The sequence below is a fragment of the Doryrhamphus excisus genome, linkage group LG6 (genome assembly GCF_037039965.1).
Source record: "Doryrhamphus excisus strain RoL-2023G ecotype Guam linkage group LG6, RoL_Dexc_Guam_v1.1, whole genome shotgun sequence".
NCBI classification, from domain to species: Eukaryota; Metazoa; Chordata; class Actinopteri; order Syngnathiformes; family Syngnathidae; genus Doryrhamphus; species Doryrhamphus excisus.
This window is the reverse complement of record NC_136362.1, coordinates 11,683,967-11,707,029: the sequence shown is the minus strand read 5'-3', so window position 1 is coordinate 11,707,029 and position 23,063 is coordinate 11,683,967. Positions and strand designations below refer to the sequence as shown.

Genomic DNA, 23,063 nt, shown 5'->3' with positions numbered 1-23,063 from the left:
GACCATGCCAACAGAAGCAGTGCCAGCTTGGCTCTGCGCCATTGTTAGCAGTGGATGATTCAAGGGCATTAAAGCACAACTTGGGGGGGGGGGGGGCTCCAATTTGGAGTCAAACCTTGCCAGGATTCCCACCAAAATGTCCTTTACATGCACCAGAAGTCATGCAATATGATGTTGTGTTTTTACGTTTTTTACTCGCTCGCCCCAGCACTTGGAGATCTTCCATTAAAGATTGATGATCCAGAAGCGATAATATAACATCTTTGTTGATTTGTTAAATCAACGGCTGCCATTTGTCATGTTAAATTAATGTAATAATGAGCGATCTATTTAATTTTTAAGCACCTCCAGCATTAACATTAACAATCATCTCCTCTCCGCATCGTCTTGCAGGGTTGAAAACCAGCGACTGTGAGAGTCCGTCGGACCGCATCTGATGGTGGTCTCTCTTCCACAAGAGAATAATATCCACTCCTGACCTGACTGTGAAGAACAATCTTTGATTCAATCAATGCTGCTGCCTCCCTTGGGGGGGAATTATTCCTGAGCAATAGGTGAACGCTGAGAAAAGAGCACCAGTGGACCATGTGATACTTGACCTTCAAGGAGACGTACTCCAGAAGATGTCAAATCAGATCTGAAGCTTCTCTCGAGAGGATCACCTAGCTCATCAAGCTCTTCATGTGTTGTTTGCTGATAAGCGCACACCATGGCCCAGTGAAGAGGGCTATTTACCGATGCTGGGTCTTCATTTGCGGAGGAGTAGCAGACATCACAGTATGAATGTGAAGTTGATTTTGCTCACCGTGAAGCGCTTGTGAGTTTGGGAGTTGACGTTGGATTAAATTGCGTGCGCCTGCAAACCCCATGGTGGACTTGCTGTGAGCCGGGACGAGGGACTCAGCAGTGGAGGATGTCAGCAGAGGCCGAGCTCCAGCCGGGTGTCAAAACCAGCCAGCGAAGGGAGTCCAGGAGGATAAAAGGTACATAATACACTTGCACTCACCAGCTCTTGTACAGTGGAACCACAGTTAATTGTTTTTTGGTTTATTGAAATTACTTTAAATTACTTTTGTCGGTTGCTATGAGTTATTTCTCGACTTTTGTACAGTTTTTTTGGTTTATTGAAATTACTTGAAATTACTTGAAATTACTTGAAATTACTTGAAATTACTTGAAATTACTTGAAATTACTTGAAATTACTTTTTTTTTGGTTAGCAGACAATATGGCATACAGTTTGTCATGTTAGTGATACACTATGCATTTTTATCATGGAAACAAGTCATGTCTATAACTAACACAATTACGCCACAAAAAGTTTACACAAATTTTACAAAATTAAAAAAAAAATAAAATACACACTTTTAGCACCACTGAACACATTCCAAAGGACACAATGTGGCAGCGAGAGCAAGGCAGACACCACCTTCTTGTTTTGCTATGAGTTATTTCTCAACTTTTGTACAGTGTTTTTTGGTTTATTGAAATTACTTGAAATTACTTTTTTTGGTTAGCACACATTATGGCGCACAGTTTGTCATGTTAGTGATACACAACGCATTTTTATCATGGAAACAAGTCATGTCTATAACTAACACAATTACGCCACAAAAAGTTTACACAAATTTTACAAAATTTAAAAAAAATTAAAATACACACTTTTAGCACCACTGAACACATTCCAAAGGACACAATGTGGCAGCGCGAGCAAGGCAGACACCACCTTCTTGTTTTGCTATGAGTTATTTCTCAACTTTTGTACAGTGTTTTTTGGTTCATTGAAATTACTTGAAATTACTTTTTTTGGTTAGCACACAATATGGTGCACAGTTTGTCATGTTAGTGATACACTACGCATTTTTATCATGGAAACAAGTCATGTCTATAACTAACACAATTACGCCACAAAAAGTTTACACAAATTTTACAAAATTTAAAAAAAATTAAAATACACACTTTTAGCACCACTGAACACATTCCAAAGGACACAATGTGGCAGCGAGAGCAAGGCAGACACCACCTTCTTGTTTTGCTATGAGTTATTTCTCAACTTTTGTACAGTGTTTTTTGGTTCATTGAAATTACTTGAAATTACTTTTTTTGGTTAGCACACAATATGGCGCACAGTTTGTCATGTTAGTGATGTCATGTTAGTGATACACTACGCATTTTTATCATGGAAATAAGAACAGGGAGTCATCTAGTTTAGTCTATAACTAAAACAATTACGCCACAAAAGGTTTACACACATCACAGTTTTGTAGTTTTCCGATTAGAGGTTTACATGCATGAAACAATTCTACATGTATATAAATCATGATTGAAAGGGATAAGTGAACATTTAAGGTCACTTTTAGCACTGAACACATTCCAAAGGACACAATGTGGCAGCGAGAGCAACGCAGACACCACCTTCTTCTTTTGCTATGAGTTATTTCTCGACTTTTGTACAGTGTTTTTTTTGTTTATTGAAATTACTTGAAAACTCCAAAATGTTGCTTTGTTTTGCATACTTTTTCCGGTTTGCACATAATATGGCGCACGGTTTGGCATGTTAGTGATACACTACACATTTTTATCATGGAAACAAGAACAGGGAGTCAACTGCATTTATTGTCTATAACTAACACAATTACGCCACAAAAAGTTTAACTAAATCACGGTTTTGTAGTTTTCCAATTAGAGGTTGACATGCATGAAACAATTCTACATTGAGCAATGCAGACACCACCTTCTTGTTTTGCTATGAGTTATTTCTAAGTTTTGTAGCGTTTTTGAAAATGCTGGTACATGCAACATTCTTTGGCTCAATTTTGGGTTATTTTGCAGCCATGATAGAAAGAAAAGCAAAGAAATTGAGGTGAGAAACACTACTAAATTCAAGAAATAACTCCTGGCAAAACAGGTGGTGTATGTTTTGATCTCACTGCCACATCGTGTCTTTGTCAACAATCACGTTTTCAGTGAAGGGAAACGTAACCTTAAATGGTACATTGCATTAATTTCAAGTAGTTTTCTGCATGTAAAACTATAATTGGAAAGCTCGAAAAACATTTTTTGATTTACATTTCTTATGGGAAAAATTGATTAGCTTATGTTTCGGCTAGAATTTGTCCCACTAACCAAGATGCTACTGTATTAATAGGCTATATTATTAGTAGGGGCGTTACAAGACACAATAAAACAAGATATTTATGGTGAAAATCACACTATGGTGCTTGGCGGAGGTCAGTGCTTTTCTAGTTTAAAAAAATAATTCGAAAATGTAGGTAAAAATACGCAGCATCGGAATGGATGACAGATGAAATTGTGTGTCTGCGATACTGAATAGAAACGTCCATTTTCTCTCCTTCACAAAGAAATGGATTTCCGACAAAAAGCGAATCTGACAAGAGTTTACGTTCTCCTCTTTTGGCAGACAGTGAAAATCAATCTAAAAAGCCGTGTTCCAAAAGTGCTAAATAATTTTGGACTACACGGCGACTGGCTTCACTCTGTCATGCTCGCCGAGAGGCTCCCTGTCTCATCCCGGGGATCCAGATGTAGTAACAGCTATTCCGTGTAGCCTCGGGGTTTTGGTAGCGGCAAAGATTTAGGTGTCACGGACAGGGTAATTCACATCCTGTCGCTTTGATGAACAGTATAAGTGATGTAATAGGACGAGGCGTTTGCCCGAACAGTTTTTTTCTCTGAGATTGAAATGGGAATGAACTGGCTGAGAGGAAGAGGGGGGGGGAGGAAAAGGTGAAAAAGGACCGTGATTCAGGGGGACGGGGAAGTGAGCAATAAAGAGGAGTCGCTCTCATTTGCTTCCCGCTCTTCACTTCAGACGCTCTTCTTTTTTACGTATTTCTGCAGCCATGAATAAAACCACTTCAGTCAGTTCAGTAAATTCAGATCCTGCAGCCCCGGCTGTAAGAAGGCCGCCGGGTCGAGTCCGCTGTGGCTGTTTCACTGGCTCGGTTGGACCGCTTGGATAAATGGCCGCGCTGGAGGAGAAGCCCATCGATTTAAGCTGAGTATGGGGAGAGAGGGGGCTATTACGTGGCTCAGAAGAGGGGGACTATTTGCCCCTGACTTTACCGTGTTAATCACATGTGCTGCGGGGAGCGGTGTCACAATATCGCTAAGATGCTATTTAGATCCATATAAATGGAAAAATGGGACAACATGAATGGATGCACTGCTGGCGGCAGGTGAAGGACGCTATCAGGGATACCAGGATGATGACATGTATTTACACCAACCTTGCTATGATGCCCGATGTGTTTTGTAATCACCGCTGTCCAAACAAAACAACGGAAAAGACACTTCCGTGTAAATATTCTTTCACTTCGCCTGCTCTGAAATGATTTAAACAATGATGTTGCAACTGCTTTCCGCTGGTTTATAATTTAGTTACCGTATTTTCACGACCCAAAACCAACCTTATCATCATCATTATATATCGTAAAATGCTATTTGCCAGAACTAACTTTACATGTAACTCAACATAAAAGAATACATTTTTCATTCAGTGATGCAAAATAATATTTTTAAATATAATAAAATATAATAATAAATATAAATATAATAAATAATAAATAAATGTATAAATATAAATAAATAAAATATATAATAAATATAAATAAATATTAAAAATATATAAAAAGTAAAAAAATAATTATATATAAATATAATAATATTAAATATAAAATATATATATTAAATATTCATATATTTTGTTAAATATTTTTTGGAATTGGACTGCATATTTAAAATATAATAATAAATATAAATGTAATAAAAATAAATATTATATATAAATAATATTTTAAAATATTATTTTACATATTAATATATCTTTTTAATATTTTTTGGAATTGGACTGAAAATGAATTTTTTTTTTAAATAAATAAATATTAAAATATAGATCAATAAATAAATGTTTTAAATTCTAAAAAAACCTATTAATTAAATAAAGAAATAGTTAGGCTATAAAGATTTTTTTAAATGTATCAAGAAAATCGAGCTTTAACAAAAATAGCTCTCACAAGTGTCACAATAGCAAATTCTGCTGGTTGATAATTGTGCAACAAATTATTAAATTATTATAAATTATCATAATTTTTTAGACCATTTTCTCATTAACTCATTCAACTCATTAACTGATTTTTCCAAATCTGTCCCTCTTCATACCAGCATTTTTGGCGCACAAACTATAGTGTTTTGGGGCTATATGGTCACTATGGTACAGTATATGCCAAAAGAAAGATTAGACTTTCATCTTTCATCATAAAAAACCTAGCTTTTTCATAATTATCAGTAGAACATTCACATTTTGGAACTGAACTGTGTGTGTGCACGATGCTTTAAAATTTCCCTTCAACATCCTTACAGATGCCTTTTCACTTCCTGGTTTCTGCGGCGCATGCACTTCAAATGAAAAGATGCAGGCCGAGCTCTTATAAATTGCACTTCTGCCATCTTGTGACTGTATCTATAGCTTAAAACGGCACCAAACGTGCTTTTTTTCTATTGTGGAGTTACATCATCACTTGTTTGTGTCTCTCATGCAAAAAAAAAGTAAAAGAATTATAAATATGTATTCGTAAGTGAGCAGTCGGGTTGAAAAAAACAGAATTAGAGCTTGTAATTCACGTTTGAACCATTAGATGACTTGAGAATTAGCGTTGGACATACGTATGTATGTTTTTTCAATGTAGTCAGCGACACCGTCTGTGAGCGTGCACCATTTTGCACTGTTTTGTTTACATTTGCCGACCAAACGCCTCAACAAACGTTAACTGTTGGAACAAAGGCTCAGCAGCCCGAGCACATCCATCTGTAGAATTTTTTTTTTATTTTTATGAGCTCACCTTGTTCATTCTGTTTCTCTCTCATAAAAGCTTTTCAGTGTAGTGATATAAATACTCAAGCCATTACTATATTTATATTTAGTTTGGAAAAACAATGAAAACATGCACGTGAACGTAAACAGCACATGCCCGAGGACAACTGGACATTTGATGACCCCTGTTATAATCTCTACGTTATTTGCACAGGATTACCTCATGTAAAATGTGCCAACAGATGCGCTCATATTCCAGCAAGTTAAGCTTAGCAAAGCTTAGCATTTCTCACATTTAACAAATTTTCTTTTCTTTTGATTAAACATTTAGATTTAGATTAAACATGTAGCTTTACCATTTAAAGCTGTACTTCAAATGTGTAACAAAATGAATGAAATGCATGCGTTATTAATGCGTCTTCTTCCGCATCAGCAGAAGGGACTTAAGAAAATTGGGTTAATTGTTGCTATCCGCTAGTCAGCCTTCCGAGTCTAAAAGTGACACACTGACATGTCATTTCATGAAATTCTACTGTATTGGGAGAAATATTTATGCTCATGACGTAAAGTTTACAGCCCCAGGCGGGGCCAGCGTTGTAAGTCAGATTATTATTTTTTTAATATCTAGTTCATTAAGTTCATTCATGCATCCTTGACCTCTTGAATTTATTCCGTCGCTAATTTGCATGTAACGATTTACACACAAAGGTGGCCGAGGAACTCATGCAGTCACAAAATCATAGGTAACTTCAAATTCCCTAGAAGGGGGATTATTATTATATGATTTTTCTCATAAATAATAGTTTTCTCCCAGCCGGCTAAGATGAAAACAAGATAAGACTTGACATGAATCAAATGGTTTTGGTGGGGAAAAAAAGCTTGGTTATAATTTAAACCTATAAAAAGATTGTGAATCCGATATTCCAATTAGAAAAACTACTTTTTTAAACTGCATTCGGATTAGGAGGTTAGGGTTACATAGTGATTGCAAGGTAAGTACTAGGAGTACAACGGTACAGGTATTTGGTAATGGTAATGGTTTTATTTCATTTGAACATGCATCAGATTACAATTGAATGCATCACATAATCAGTTCACAGTTCCACATGTCCGAAAGGAGTAGGAAGAAGCAAAGCTTATTAAATCCTACCCCTCCATCTGGTACTTTTACAATCAGTAACTGTTACATTTGTTCACTTCCTGCTTTCCATAATACAGTTTAAGTTTTGTTTGTTTTTTTGTAATTTTTTTGTCATTTTGGATTTGGGCAGGCGGCACGGCGGTCGAGTGGTTAGCGCGCAGCCCTCACAGCTAGTAAACCAGGGTTCAATTCCACCCTCGGCCATCTCTGTCTGGAGTTTGCATGTTCTCATTCTATCCTCACAAGGGTTGTGGGGGGTGCTGGAGCCTAACCCAGCTGTCTTCAGGCGAGAGTTGGGGTACACCCTGGACTGGTGGCCAGCCAATCACAGGGCACATATAGACAAACAACCATTCACACTCACATTCATACCTATGGACAATTTGGAGTCGCCAATTAACCTAGCATGTTTTTGGAATGTGGGAGGAAACCGGAGTACCCGGAGAAAACCCACGCATGCACGGGGAGAGCATACAAACTCCACACAGAGATGGCCGAGAGTGGAATTGAACTTGGGTCTCCTAGCTGTGAGGCCTGCGCACTAACCACTCGTCCGCCATGCAGCCTTTAATAGTGTTATTTGTAAATTATTTTAATTGCAAAACAAAGCTTTTTTTAATGTATTTTTTTCACCAAAAGCTGTTTTTCGCTCCCTTGTTTTTAGTTGGGAACTGATATTTTCCTGAAACTTACCTATGTTCTACTGCTGGTTCCTAAAGAACTATAATGGGTAGAAAAAAACTTTCTTTTGGTAGGTTCCATGTTTATATAGCTGTAGAACACAATATTCCTTCAGTCAAAATCGTCTAAAATGGCCGGTACTGAAAAACAAAAATTTTATGAGTTAATTGGAGACTCTCTAGTGTCCATAGATATGAATGCGAGTGTGAATTGTGTGTCTATATGTGCCCTGTGATTGGCTGGGCGACCAATCCAGAGTGTACCTGTCGCCCAAAATCAGCTGGGATAGACTCCAGCGTACCCCAGCCACCCTAAGTGAGGACAAGCGACATAGAAAATGAACGAATGAAAATCAAACCGAATGAAATCAAACCGCTAAAGTCGAAACTAAGTTTTGAAGTAATTCCCCGGACACTCTACACGTCATTCCTGATATGACCGTTTGGAAAAAGTCAAACCTGATTGAAGTAAATCTTGCCATCATAAAGACAAAGTACTTCTCCACCCCGTTGATAGAAATGCTTTACTTTGTCTCCAAGGCAACTGCTGCTCACTCCACTTGGAAACGCATCACACCAGATGTATGTCAGTAGCAGTTCTGGACCGGGTCGTCGAACGGGTGCGGGGGGGGGGTACACAGGCGGAGACGGTTAACAGTAGATGGATTCATGACATTGAAAAGATAATCGACCCATAATTATACCCACCTTTTTCAATTACACTGAATCAAAGAATGATAACGACAGCAGGGGGGGGGACCATTGTGGTATTTACCATATTGATAATGTGCACAACAACCCCCATTAACTGTGTAACTGTGTACAATCCATCATTTTAACCCCCCAGTCTGGTGATTGCGGTCAGTTTTTCAGCAGAGGAAGTACGTCTGTGTGTTTGCTCAGGCTTATGAAAGTTATTTTGTACGCACTGGGGAGGCAGATGGCAGGGACAGATTTGCCTTACTCAAACATCATCCATTAGCTGTTTTTTACTGCTGCTTAAATTGCATTTGAGGTCAGAAAGGACACATAAAGACCGCTGTAATTGTTAAAAAAAAAAAAATGTCCTCGGCATAGACTTCATTTATTCAACATAGCAGGACACAGTAGGCTTGGTGGTGCTAATTAAAAACAGCTAAAGGGGATGGCGTTATTCTAAGGCAAGGAGACAAGCAGACGCGGGTACATGCTCACAGGAGGTCAAAGGGTAAGCTTCCTCGATGCACGGTTCCCCAACAAAAAGTTTATCGTTGCCAAGTCCTTATATCTGGAGGGACACTTCTGACGCTCCATCTGCTGCCATCTGTCCCCTTACTGTCCCCATTCTAGTATGGCGAGCGCTGCGATCGGAGACAAGCCCCCGAAACAGTACGGAGGCAAACTGTGATTGTTCTATCCGTGCTCCTGTTCCACAGCCGGTTGGGCTATATTTGCAGCATTTGGTGGTACAGCTTTCAATATCCAGCTGGCGTCACTTTTTAAAGTTGCAGTGTTTTATTTGGTACTGTTAGAATAAAAAGGGGCAGCTGTGTCAAAGGTCTCTGTTGTGTTCTAACCCCATTCAAAACCCACCAAGACTCTGTTTGGACACACTTGGTGTTAGAATAAAATGTAGATGAAAATGAAAAATAGCGTTAGTTATCACCCTTATATCCATTTGCTTAGACCAGGGGTCTCAAACACTAGGACACTAGTTTGAGGCCCCCGCCTTGATATGAAAGTTTAATGTTAGTGCGGCCCGCGCAAGTTTTGATATAGATGCTGTATGGTATCATGTACCCAGAAAAAAAAATATTACGTTTGATTAATGTTCATGTTATAGGTTAAATAACTGTTAATAGTTATCCTCCCTATCCGTGTGGAAGTGGTAAGTTTTTGGCTATTTAAGTTTAAAAGAAAGAACTTGGAGGCTACCGTTTAGGTCGCTAGCTCTCTAGTTTTGCGAGTTAGCATGTGTCTCAAGACCCTGCAGTTGCGCAATATGTCGTAAATAAAAAGAGTATAAATGTGACTAGGTTAAAGGTTAAATAACTGTTTATATTTATCCTCCCTATCCGTGTGGAAGTGGTAAGTTTTTGGCTATTTAAGTTTAAAGGAAATAACTTGAAGGCTACCGTTTAGGTCGCTAGCTCTCTAGTTTGTGAGTTAGCATGTGTCTCAAGACCCTGCAGTTGCGCAATATGTTGTAAATAAAAAGAGTGTAAATGTCATTATAGTCGTGTTTTGTCATGTCTACAGGGTTCTAATAATGCTTTGTTCATTTTAATATGAAAAAAATAATTTGTCTACCCACCAACTATATGTGGTTTCTTAAGTTTTTATTATTTGCCGTTTTATTATTATTATTATATTTATTTATTTATTACTGATTGATTGATTTTCTTTATTCATAATTTGTTCATTTTTCATCTTATTTTGTGTAGAAAAATAAAAAGTAAGATATTTGAGAACAGTGGAATGTTTTATCAGAGCTTTTCTTGTAGAAAATTGGAACCAAAGCAAAGTTTTTTTTAAATTTTTTTGTTTTTAATAAATGCGTTTTTTGGGGGGAGGGAAACCTGATGCGGCCCGGTCTCACCCAGACCCGAGCTCCAGTGGCCTCCAGGTAAATTGAGTTTGAGACCCCTGGCTTAGACAATAGAACATTTTTGAATGTGCTGAAGAAGAAATGTTCCCGTTACCCTGACCAGAGACCCCCACCAACCCCCCCCCCCCAGGTCCTGGAGGTGCCTGGATGCACCAACAGCAACCCTGCAGATGTTCATGTTAATCCTGCAAAAATGTGTAAAACAATAAAAGTAATTACTCTCACATATACACCTACACACATAGACAAACAAATACAGCTCATGCAACTGCCCCCCCCCCCTCCCCCTTAGAGTTGCACGACCACATAGTAGAGACTAGGAATCGACCGATATGTTTTTTTTGGGGGGGCCGATGCCGATACCGATTTTTTGCCATCACCCTCAGCCGATGTCCGATTTTGCTTGGGCCGATATTTGTGGCCGATACTGCTTTTGATCCCTCAATTTACATGAAAAAATGACCATGATAACAAATATTATCACATACTACAGTATTAATTGGCCCTGTACCCTAGAAACCGCCCATGAATGATACGGGGAAAAGGCCGAAATGATACTGTGTCAAAGCCCTGCATGCTCAGAGTTTCACTCTCGTCGCTGCGAGTAACTTTGAATATTGTTGTCTGTCTCTCCTGTATTTCTGTATTTAACTGTTTTTAGTGTCACAGGAGTTTGAACCTGACGCTTGAACTCGGACTAACAGGAGACAATACTCTAGGCAAGCCTCTCTGTCAGGCACATTATGAACATCAGGCTCATGGGCCAGAAATGTTATGAGGACCATTCAACCTTGGGTAATTGTAAATCCAAAAAAAAAAGGCCAGAGGAATATGTGTCACCACACCTCTCTCTCTCTCTCTCACTCACACACACACACACACACACACACACTCCTTCCTCGTAGTGTGTAACGACATGAAACAGCAAGCCTCGCAGCCCTTTAGTCTTCAAATCCAGCACACTCGCTTCTCTTCCATCTGAACCCAGAGCACGTCGTCGCACCACGAGTTATGCCACTGTGTCAAGACTCTCATTCAGTATGCAAGGCCTACTTTTTTTTCGGGGGTAGTGGGGGGGGGGGATCTCTGCATAAAGCTCTAAATCTCTCCTGAAGTGTTATTAAGGGAAATTGCACGCTGTATGTAAAGAAACAAATGGCACATAACATCTGGTTAAAGCTCATCTGAGAGAACTGTACGGAATCAGACTTGATGGTGTTTAAAATGCAACTGGAGCAGCATGCATTTTACATCACATTACCGAGTGTATGAGTCAGTAAAATCGGGATAGAATGCTTAATACTGTATGAATAGACTGCGGGGTTCTTGTGTAAAGGATCGTTTGATTCAGAAGCAGCATTGGAGTAACTTGTAGTATATATAGATGTCATGTATTTTAAGTGTTTTTGTTATACCTGGTTACTGCGTTTCGAGTCGTGTCTCTGGCTTCCAAAGTACATGGTATCTGGTATGAAAGACTCATCATCCTTTTGGCAGGGAAACAAGTCTAAATTAGGCGCAAGATTTGACATTCACTTGCTTAGAGACTTTAATGACTTTAGCATCATGAAGACCTCCCCCAACGTTTGGTGGATTGTGCCCTCATGAATTAATGAGAGAGTGTGCATAGCCAAGACAAGCGCTTGCATTAGACCCAAGACTTTGCTTTCATTTGCATAACCCAGTTCCCTTTTTAAAAAAATTAAGGACAATTTATTTCTGAAATAAAGACAAAACATGGAAGAATAGGTGAGTTTTTTTTTTTACCAGGCACACAAGTGATGTGATGTGACCTAGAATCAAAAAGTGATAAATTCTCCAAGGTGCTTGTGACCTTGATTTGAGAAATCTTGCTATCTTCTCGGTGGCACGGCGGTCGAGTGGTTAGCGCGAAGACATCACAGCTAGGAGACCAGGGCCATCTCGGTGTGGAGTTTGCATGTTCTCCCCGTGCATGCGTGGGTTTTCTCCGGGTACTCCGGTTTCCTCCCCACATTCCAAAAACATGCTAGGTTAATTGGCGACTCCAAATTGTCCATAGGTATGAATGTGAGTGTGAATGGTTGTTTGTCTATATGTGCCCTGTGATTGGCTGGCCACCAGTCTAGGGCTCCAGCACCCCCGCGACCCTCGTGAGGAAAAGCGGTAGAAAATGACTGAATGGTATCTTCTCAGTGGCACGGCGGTCGAGTGGTTAGCGCGCATACCTCACAGCTAGTAGGAGACAAGGGTTCAATTCCACCCTCGGCCATCTCTGTGTGGAGTTTGCATAACCCCACCCCCACTCCCTGTGGATGGATGGGTTTTCTCTGGGTACTCTGGTTTCCTCCCACATTCCAAAAACATGCTAGGTTAATTGGCGACTCCAAATTGTCCATAGGTATGAATGTGAGTGTGAATGGTTGTTTGTCTATATCTGCCCTCTGATTGGCTGGCGACCAAAGACAGCTGGGATAGGCTCTAGCACCCCCCGCGACCCTCGTGAGGACAAGCGGTAGAAAATGAATGAATGCTATCTTCTCTGTGGCACGGCGGTCAAGTGGTTAGCGTGCAGATCTCACAGCTAGTACGGGGACAAGGGTTCAATTCCACCCTGGCTGGTGACCAGTCCAGGCCTCTCGTCCAAAGACAGCTGGGATAGGCTCCAGCACCCCCACCACCTTTGTGAGGACAAGCGGTAGAAAATGAATGAATGAATGCTATCTTCTCAGTGAGGGTGTACCCCGCCTCTCGCCCCAAAGACTATCCCAAAGACAACTGGGATAGGCTCCAGCACCCCCCACAACCTTTGTGAGGACAAGCGGTAGAAAATTAATGAATGAATGCTATCTTCTCAGTGAGGGTGTACCCCGCCTCTTGCCCCAAATACTATCCCAAAGACAGCTGGGATAGACTCCATCACCCCCGCGACCCTCGTGAGGACAAGCGGTAGAAAATGAATGAATGCTATCTTCTCAGTGAGGGTGTACCCCGCCTCTCGCCCCAAAGACTATACCAAAGACAGCTGGGAGAGACTCCAGCACCCTCCGCGACCTTTGTGAGGACAAGCGGTAGAAAATGAATGAATGAATGCTATCTTCTCAGTGAGGGTGTACCCCGCACACGTTTCGGGGACGGAGTTTTCACAAAGCAGCGCTGGAGGCTCAGGCTCATGTAATCAAAGCGGTACATCGGCACGCAGCGCAGAGACAAAATGAGAAAGGTGTCAGATTCAAGGTGGCGTCAGGATAGACAGACACAATCATCAGCAGGACGGGTGGGACAGAAAAGCCCGAGGCCATGTAGACACACATTTGTAAACACCTCCACATCCACACTCCATCCCGCCATGCGGGTGTCTGGTGGGTAAACGCTGGTTCTTCCTCACTGACGGCACCCATGGGAGCTGATGCACCCGTTTCCATTTTCCATTCCCGGTCTCCATCTTCCCTTTTCATGTCCCATTTCCTCTTTCTGCAGTCATTATTCCCATTCCATTTTTGAGCTCAATGTCTTTACTCGCCACTAATTTATGATTCATTCTGCATTTCCTGTGCCATAAATATTGATGCCAGATCGTCCGACTCATGCGCCCTGTCCTCCCTTTCTCTCTTTGTCTTCACGTTGCAGGTCAGGACCGCAGCGAGGCGGGGCTTATTAAGCGTTTCCGTGGAGATGGCGTGCGCTACAAGGCCAAGCTGATCGGGATTGATGAGGTGACAGCAGCACGCGGGGACAAGCTGTGCCAGGACTCCATGATGAAGCTCAAGGTGCAGACTTTGTGTACTTGTATGTGTGTTTGTGTGTGTGTGTGTGTCTTCAGGGATATCATTGAACCTCCTCACTCATCTCGGTCAGATTCGGACAAGAGATGCCCGAGCATGTCTGTATTGTCTCGGAAATGAGTCACAGGCGGCTGTTTTCTCACTCACATTTTATGATTCACTTTCGAACTCTCGAAAGAAATGACCAGACAGATACAAATACACACTACACACTTTATTTTCATCAGCTAATGAATGAATGAATGAAACTCAAAGATCAAAATACCAATATTGTTCACATATGTCAAAATCTGTGTTAGTGAGCGCCTTAGGCTGGCCGCAATACAAAATACTGAATGATCATTTAACTACCATGAATCGTCTCCAAAGGCCTCACAACCACAGACCAAGGACCATCTGATCACTGCTGCAATCAATCAATTTGCATAATGGCTTCGAAATTGATGAGCAACGAGGCATGTTCTTTGAGAATAATGAGAAGTACATTTTAATAAAACTTGCAATGCAACTTGAACAGAGAAAAAAATATAAAAAGGTTTGTTAATGTAGGAAACAACATTTGTAAAGGGAGGGCTGATCTCCTCCTCTGAGGGACAGAGACAATGAAGAGCAGACTCACATGCCCAGAACACCGAAACTATTAAATCAGGGGATATTTGTACTAGTTGTACACACAAGTATTCTGTTAAAATAAGACAAATCAGGCTAACATTAAGAAAGCTACTAATAAAGTACATTGCATTCCCGATAAGGAATCAAGTTTTATGTTTTGGTGCTTATACAATTTTACAACAAAAGCTTAGATTTTTAAGTGGTAGGATGTCAGGAAAATTATTGGAATATTGGTGCTGATGAGGCTGCATGGTGGTTGAGTAATTAGCGCGCAGAACTCACAGCTAGGAGACCCGAGTTCAATCCCACCCTCGGCCATCTTGCATAGCTCCTCAGAAAGCTCTGCTTTTTTTCCTATGTGTGAATGCTAACGGCCCCGCCTCTCCCCTCCCTTCACAGAGACAAAGCGACTGTGTGCTATGAAGCGGAAATATATGGAGATCGGCCAAATGAGCAAGTTATTATCTTGAGAGTTTTTTTTTTCTCAGCTGCACGGCGGTCGAGTGGTTAGCGTGCAGACCTTACAGCTAGGAAACCCGAGTTCAATCCGGAGTTTGCATGTTTTTCCCGTGCAGGTTTTCTTCAGGTACTCCGGTTTCCTCCCACATTCCAAAAACATGCTAGGTTAATTGGCGACTCCAAATTGTCCATAGGTATGAATGTGAGTGTGAATGGTTGTTTGTCCAAATGTGCCCTGTGATTGGCTAGCAACCAGTCCAGGGTGTACCCCGCCTCTCGCTCAAAGACAGCTGGGATAGGCTCCAGCACCTCCGTGTGGATGAATGAATGGTGCTGATGAACAAGATTCCAACTACTCTCAACTTGGTGTTTCTTCTGTAACATGAAAAAAACTACAGTATATTGTAGCGTTACCACTACAATTCCCAGCATGCTTTGTGGCATTACATAGATAATTATGTTTTGCTAGCGTATAGTCGTTATGACCTTTATAATTTTTATGGGTATCGCAAAACGGCAATATATTCATGTTCGCAATCTGGATTTTCAATTTAGTGTTGTGCAGTTTAAGCGTAGATATGTGGGAAGTGGCTATATCCACCCCCAGTGATAAGTCCAATAAAAGCACCTTTTCGCAGCCTCCAGCATTAACCTCCACATGACACCGGTAGTCACCAGCCAGTAGCGGTCAATACAAACCTGCTATTATCTGGACAGGGGATAAAGGAGGGGACAGTGTTTCTATTGAGCTGCTGCTGGCTGCCGTAAAGGTCTAATCCACCAAATGGAGGAGGCGATGGATGATTGACAACGGCTATTGACTCTGCCACCCATCTGCCTCTTTCTCACCAACTTTCTCTTTTTTTTATGTCCAATGCTTGCTGTGATTATCTGCAATATATGGTATAAAGGTATTGAGAAAACTAACTATTACACTTAGAGGAAATGAAACTGGAAGAAAATATGGTCCACACCTTTGCAGTGACGCTAACACGCAAAAGCTTCAGTTTTAATGGTGCATTTTTTTCATTTGAATCCTCAAAGTCGCTACACGGTGGAACCTCAGTTAGCATACGCCCCGGTTTTTTGGTTAAAATAACATTTGTGGCAAATTTTGCCTTGGTTTACAAACATTTTTTTAGTTAACATACAACGTGGCCTGTACCCCGCCTCTCGCCCGAAGACAGCTGGGATAGGCTCCAGCACCCCCCGCGACCCTCGTGAGGAAAAGTGGAAGAAAATGAATTAATTAAAGAATATTGACAAAGTATTGAGAAAACTAACTATTATACTTACAGGAAATGAAACCTTCGCAGTGACCCTAATGCGCACAAGCTTCATTTTTAATGGTGCATTTTTTTCATTTGAATCCTCAAAGTCGCTCTGATACACAGTGGAACCTCAGTAAGCCCCGGTTTTTTGGTTAAAGTAACATTTGTGGCAAATTTTTGCCTTGGTTTACAAACATTTTTTTAGTTAACATACAACATGGCCTGTACCCCGCCTCTCGCCCGAAGACAACTGGGTTAGGCTCCAGTACCCCCCGCGACCCTCGTGAGGATAAACGGTAGAAAATGAATGAATGAATGAATATTGACAATTGTATTGAGAAAACTAACTATTATACTTACAGGAAATTAAATCTTTGCAGTGACCCTAATGCGCACAAGCTTCAGTTTTAATGGTGCATTTTTTTTCATTTGAATCCTCAAAGGGGAGTTCTATCTTCGCTCTTATACACGGTGGAGCCTTTTTGGTTAAAGTAACATTTGTGGCAAATTTTGCCTCGGTTTGCAAACATTTTTTTAGTTAACATACAACATGGCCTGTGTCTTCTCATGTTATTATTGTCCATAGGTATGAATGTGAGTGTGAATGCTTGTTTGTCTATATGTGCCCTGTGATTGGCCACCAGTCCAGGGTGTACCCCACCTCCTGCCCGAAGACAGCTGGAATAGGCTCCAGCCCCCCTCACGACTCTTGTAAGGATAAGCGGTAGAAAATCAGAATCAGAATCAGAAAAGGGTTTTATTGCCAGGTACAATCAAACACATACTAGGACTTTGTTTTGGTGAAGTAGGTGCAGACACATCTATTAAAAAAAAGAATGAAAAATACAAAATATACAGAATATACAATATAAATATATGTACACAGTCTGTTTTTTGTTTGTTATTTCAGATGTGAAGTCTGATTGTTTTCCTAAGAGTCCAAACTGGGCGTTAATGTAACGCATAACGCATATAGTGAAAGTGTCAAAGTGGCACAAATTCACAAATGAATGAATGTCCTACATCGTGTCCTCACTCTGTTGCGTTTTTCTTAAAAAAATTAATTTAGTAATGAATGATTAGTGTTTCATGGTTGAATACTGCCTATTATCAGGACAGTACTGGGCTCTCCCTTAGGGATAAGGTGAGAAACTGCTGTTCTTCCACATTGAGAGGAGCCAGATGAGGGGGCTGGATAAGCATCGCCGGATGCAGGTGAGGTGTTCAGGGCACGTCGGAGAGACTATAGAGAGATACTATGGAGACTAAATGGCACCTTGGAGGAGCTGGAAGTCTGGGCTTCTGCGACCCAGCCTTGGATAAGCAGAAGAAGATGTATGGATTTTTAATGCATATGGTGTATCTTATGCAGATGAACAAAATCAAAACGGTTAGCATGTCAAACATGGCCTGATCTTTAAAAGAGGTAGAGTTGTGCTGATGTGCAAATGAGGTGGACCACTTGTTAATGTCACTGTGGTTTTGTCAGACATCAAGCAGGTCTTTTCTTCTCCTGTTCACTCTCTCCTTCTCCTCCCCTTTTTTTTCTTCTTTGTCAGCCTTTGTTCCATGAAAGACACGTCAAGCACACAGGTCTCGTCAAACGGAGCACGGTGGAAATGTTAATTGTTTTTTTTTTTTAAATCAGCGTTGAGCTGTTCCCTGGGAAAAGAGCAAACTTCAAAGGCCAGCCCCTTGGTTGTTCTGTCAGCATTTACGTGCGAGCCGCGGAAGTGAGCCGGTCGATGCATTTTGTCAGCAAATCTCCCCTTATTGTTGTCAGCTAGCACTCACGTGTGTGTCACGATGAAGCGCAACTAGACCTACTTGAAGAGAAGAAGCGCCTGCGAGGAAGAGCAGACAGCAATTACGATACAACTCGCCGCACAAGGTGATGCGATTCCTCTGAGAAGCGAGGCTTTCAGAAAACGACGCCTGAAAGAACACGTTGTCCTATCACAACCTTACGTAACGACTGTCCCCACTTCCGTCGCCCACTCACCTGAGTCGGAATAAACCTAAAGTCTTTCATCTGCTCACGTCTTATCACTTTTATCTCCTGCAGGGCATGGCTTCATCTGCACGTTCCAAAGGGGAGCACAAGCAGAGAGTCTTCTTGATGGTCTCCTTCGGAGGGATCAAGATTTACTGTGAAAGATCAGGGGTGAGTATCAGAACTATGTCGGGGGGGGGTGTTGTGCTAAGCCCAGCTGCACTAGGAGGCCTCCGCCAGCTGCTGTACTGCGAAGCTACAGTGTAGGACATCCAGAGGGCAGATGTTTGCACACTTGACTACACAATGGCTGCCAGCGCCGCCATCTTGTGAGCTTGGCATTAAAACAAACATCCAGCAACGCAGGAGAAAGTCGAACGCGCAAGGTTATTCCGATCATTTTCTTTTCCCCGGCAAAGCTTTCCAAAGAATATTTAGTCGTCCGGCTCATAACTGATGATGGCAGGTCTTTGGCAGAAGCTAATTGGCCCAGAGTAAACTGGCAGAGGCTAAATATATACCCAATACATACCCAATATGACTTTAAATGAAAATACTATTTTTGTTCTATTTTTGCTCTATTTTTGCAAATATACCAACATGCCCCAATATGACTTTAAATGAAAATACTATTTTTGTTCTATTTTTGCTCTATTTTTGCAAATATACCAACATGCCCCAATATGACTTGAAATGAAAATACTATTTTTGCTCTATTTTTGCAAATATACCAACATGCCCCGATGTGACTTTAAATGAAAATACTATTTTTGCTCTATTTTTGCAAATATACCAACATGCCCCAATATGACTTGAAATGAAAATACTGTTTTTGCTCTATTTTTGCTGTATTTTTGTTGTATTTTTGCTTTATTTTTGCAAATATACCAACATGCCCCAATGTGACTTTAAATGAAAACACTATGTTTGCTCTATTTTCGCAAATATACCAACATACCCCAATATGACTTGAAATGAAAATACAATTTTTGCTCTATTTTTGCAAATATACCAACATGCCCCAATATGACTTGAAATGAAAATACTATTTTTGCTCTATTTTTTCTCTATTTTTGCAAATATACCAACATGCCCCAATATGACTTGAAATGAAAATACTATTTTTGCTCTATTTTTGCAAATATACGAACATGCCCCAATATGACTTTAAATGAAAATACTATTTTTGCTCTATTTTTTCTCTATTTTTGCAAATATACCAACATGCCCCATTATGACTTTAAATGAAAATATTATTTTTGCTCTATTTTTGCAAATATACCAACATGCCCCAATATGACTTGAAATGAAAATACTATTTTTGCTCTATTTTTGCAAATATACCAACATGCCCCAATATGACTTTAAATGAAAATACTATTTTTGCTCTATTTTTGCAAATATACCAACATGCCCCAATATGACTCGCAAGGTTATTCCGATCATTTTCTTTTCCCCGGCAAAGCTTTCCAAAGAATATTTAGTCGTCCGGCTCATAACTGATGATGGCAGGTCTTTGGCAGAAGCTAATTGGCCCAGAGTAAACTGGTTTAACTTACATCCCAGTAAGAGCAGGGTTATGCTCGAGGAAAATCCTTCAGATGACTGGCTGGGCCTGTCTTGCCTGCTAATGATGCAGCGCAGTGAGATGAGCAAACTTATGGTAATGTTAGGAGACGGGCTACCTTCCATCCTGGCCTCCTTCCCCCTGGCGGACTCGCAGCCCTGCTGTTCCATTATGGGATGATCGAGAGGCCCGGCTCCCCACCCACCCACCCACCCCCGTACTGCGGCACGGTGTCAGTTAGATAGGCCCTCTCTTCTCATCAGCACTAACTGATAATTAGCACGCTGTTCCACCCCTTAATGATCATTGCCTCTAATACTAATTACGCTGCGGCTCCACCTCAGCTGTGCTAAACTTATAATTATGCAGCATTTGGCCTGTAGCTTTCGACCTCCGGTCGAACCCCACCCATCTTTGATAACATGTGTTTTGAGCATGACTGATGTGCCATTAGGCCCCCGCCAAAGCAGCTCTGACAAGGCTATTTGTTGTTTTGCAATGCATGTCCCTTAATGCTCGTCATTTAATTCACTGATTACCAAGCGGTAAATAACCCTCCATGCTCAATATCGCTCTTATATTATGATGAACTAAACTGGGGGGGGGGGGGGTCGCTCCCACTTTATGTAAAGCTGACATGATTCTCAGCTGAATGGAGTCGTATTAGTTTTGTGTTCTACAATAATCTAAAGCGTCACTCCGCACGCTCCCGCTGAATGTGTGTAATATCTTCTAATATTCAGAAGAAAGCTCCTCCCCAGCGCTTTAGCTTATCTCTGCTAATGCAGGTGGGGTGCGCTTGGGTGACAACTCCAAACTTACACCGACGAAAAGCGTGTGTGTGTCATCTATGCATTTATTTTTAACCTGCGCAGTCTCAACAATACGTGCTAATGGTAGTTTGATTTGAAAATACTGTAAGTCCTCCACTAGTCATTGATTCGCCCATAAAAATGGTGGATGGAAAAATCAAATCGGCAATAAAAATGATTTTTGAAATAATTAGATTAGCTTCAGCTCCAGAAACCTCTGCCATTGATTGTGTACTGACTTTACACTTTACAGTATAAATTAAATACAATGAACATCCAGCAGCAACACGACATTTTGGCATGACTACTATTTTAATGAAAAATATACTCAAACCGGGCGGCACGGCGGTCTAGTGGTTAGCGCACAGACCTCACAACTAGGAGACCAGGGTTCAATTTCACCATCGGCCCCATCTCTGTGTGAAGTTTGCATGTGTTTGCATGCGCGGGTTTTCTCCGGGTAATCCGCTTTCCTCCCACATTCCAAAAACATGCTAGGTTAATTGGCGACTCCAAGTTGTCCATAGGTATGAATGTGAGTGTGAATGGTTGTTTGTCTATATGTGCCCTGTGATTGACTGGCAAGCAGTCCAGGGTGTACCCCGCCTCTCGCCCGAAGACAGCTGGGGTAGGCTCCAGCACCCTCCGCGACCCTCGTGAGGAAAAGCAGTAGAAAATGAATGAACAATTACAAACAATATACTTTATAACATATTTAAGCAAAGTTTGTGAATATACAGACTTGTATATGTCTGAAAAGTATCTCTGTTGCTCCAATGCCTTACTTTGGTGTTCTTAAATATGGCGGTACCACCCATCGGGGGACTCCTGGAGCCAAAACACCCAAAGTAGTTATTAACTCATTCAATATTAAGGATGTAGTTCTATAGTATGTTTTTATAAACACTAACAGGTTTATAAACTGGGTGCTGATGCAACTCCTCACCAATGGATTAGGCTTGGGAGCAGTTTTAGTCATAAAAACGCCCACTAGGTGGCATGATGAAAGGACGTAGAAACACATATGACAGGAAGAGGAAGCTCTTGCATAACACACAAATTAAATTACGCATTTTCACGCATGTTATCACAAAAATCTGGTTTTCTCCCTTTTTAGTGGGGAACTGATATTTTCCTGAAACTTACTATTCAGTTAAAATTGTAAAAATGGCCAGTATTGAAGGAGTGGTTTTGTGCTGTTGTCCAGGTGCTACTGCATCACCACTCGGTCCATGAAATCAGCTACATCGCCAAGGACACCAGAGACCACCGGGCCTTTGGTTATGTTTGCGGAAAAGAGGGCCACCATAGGTTTGTGGCCATCAAGACCTCACAGTCGGTGAGTACTTTGATTTCTATCGCTCTTCAAAATTCATTAGATAATCATATTTCATAACAACATGATGTGATATCATTGCCATCATTGCCTTCTTGGGTTTTGCTTTTCCATTCTTCTATTAGCATATTCCTCAGTATTTCCGTTTCCAAATCCTCCCCCTCCAAATCCTCTTGTCTTAACTGGATTAATCCCCTATTCTCACACCATCTTCCTTCTATTTTCACTCCTATATGCAGGCGGAGCCTCTCATCATTGACCTGCGTGATCTCTTCACGCTCATCTACGACATAAAGCAGCGAGAAGACATGGAGAAAAAGGCCCAGAAGGACAAACACTGTGAGCAGGCGGTCTACCAGGTAGGAATGTGGCATTAGCTTTCACATTCAGGCATGAGAACACATAATAATTGATTCACACTTGAGAAATCTCCCTCTGATGTGCAGTACAGATAATGTTTTTTTTCCAAAATATACAGTAGAGCCCCACATTTCATGGGGGGGGTTATGTCCCCGGACCGTCAGTATTTGATACGACCACAACACCATCCTCCTAGCACCACTAAATTCATCACACAGCAACTTAGCACTCAAAAGGTGTCCATGCAAATACACCAACATGCCCCAATATGACTTTAAATGAAAATACTATTTTCGCTCTATTTTTGCAAATATACCAACATGCCCCAATATGAATTTAAATAAAAATACTATTTTTGCTCTATTTTTGCAAATATACCAACATGCCCCAATATGACTTTAAATGAAAATACTATTTTTGCAAATATACCAACATGCCCCAATATGACTTTAAATGAAAATATTATTTTTGCTCTTTTTTTGCTCTATTTTTGCAATAATACCAACATGCCCCAATATGACTTTAAACGAAAGTACTATTTTTGATCTATTTTTGCAAATATACCAACATACCCCAATATGACTTTTAATGAAAATACAATTTTTGCTATTTTTGCTTTATTTTTGCAAATATACCAACATGCCCCAAT

General features: G+C 40.8%; 1 protein-coding gene across 5 annotated transcripts in view; it reads left to right on the top strand.

Annotated features, from left to right (window-relative positions):
* Positions 1-23,063, top strand: part of dab1b (DAB adaptor protein 1b) — a 98,706-nt gene that overhangs the window by 60,098 nt on the left and 15,545 nt on the right. For all 5 annotated transcript variants that reach the window (XM_058066403.2, XM_058066406.2, XM_078791422.1 and 2 more), the window contains 5 exons: positions 394-983; positions 13,850-13,989; positions 18,412-18,510; positions 21,926-22,057; positions 22,294-22,413. In XM_058066403.2, coding sequence (XP_057922386.2) covers positions 914-983; positions 13,850-13,989; positions 18,412-18,510; positions 21,926-22,057; positions 22,294-22,413 — 561 coding nt within the window. In that variant the 5' untranslated portion in view covers positions 394-913. The remainder of the gene's footprint in view (positions 1-393; positions 984-13,849; positions 13,990-18,411; positions 18,511-21,925; positions 22,058-22,293; positions 22,414-23,063) is intronic.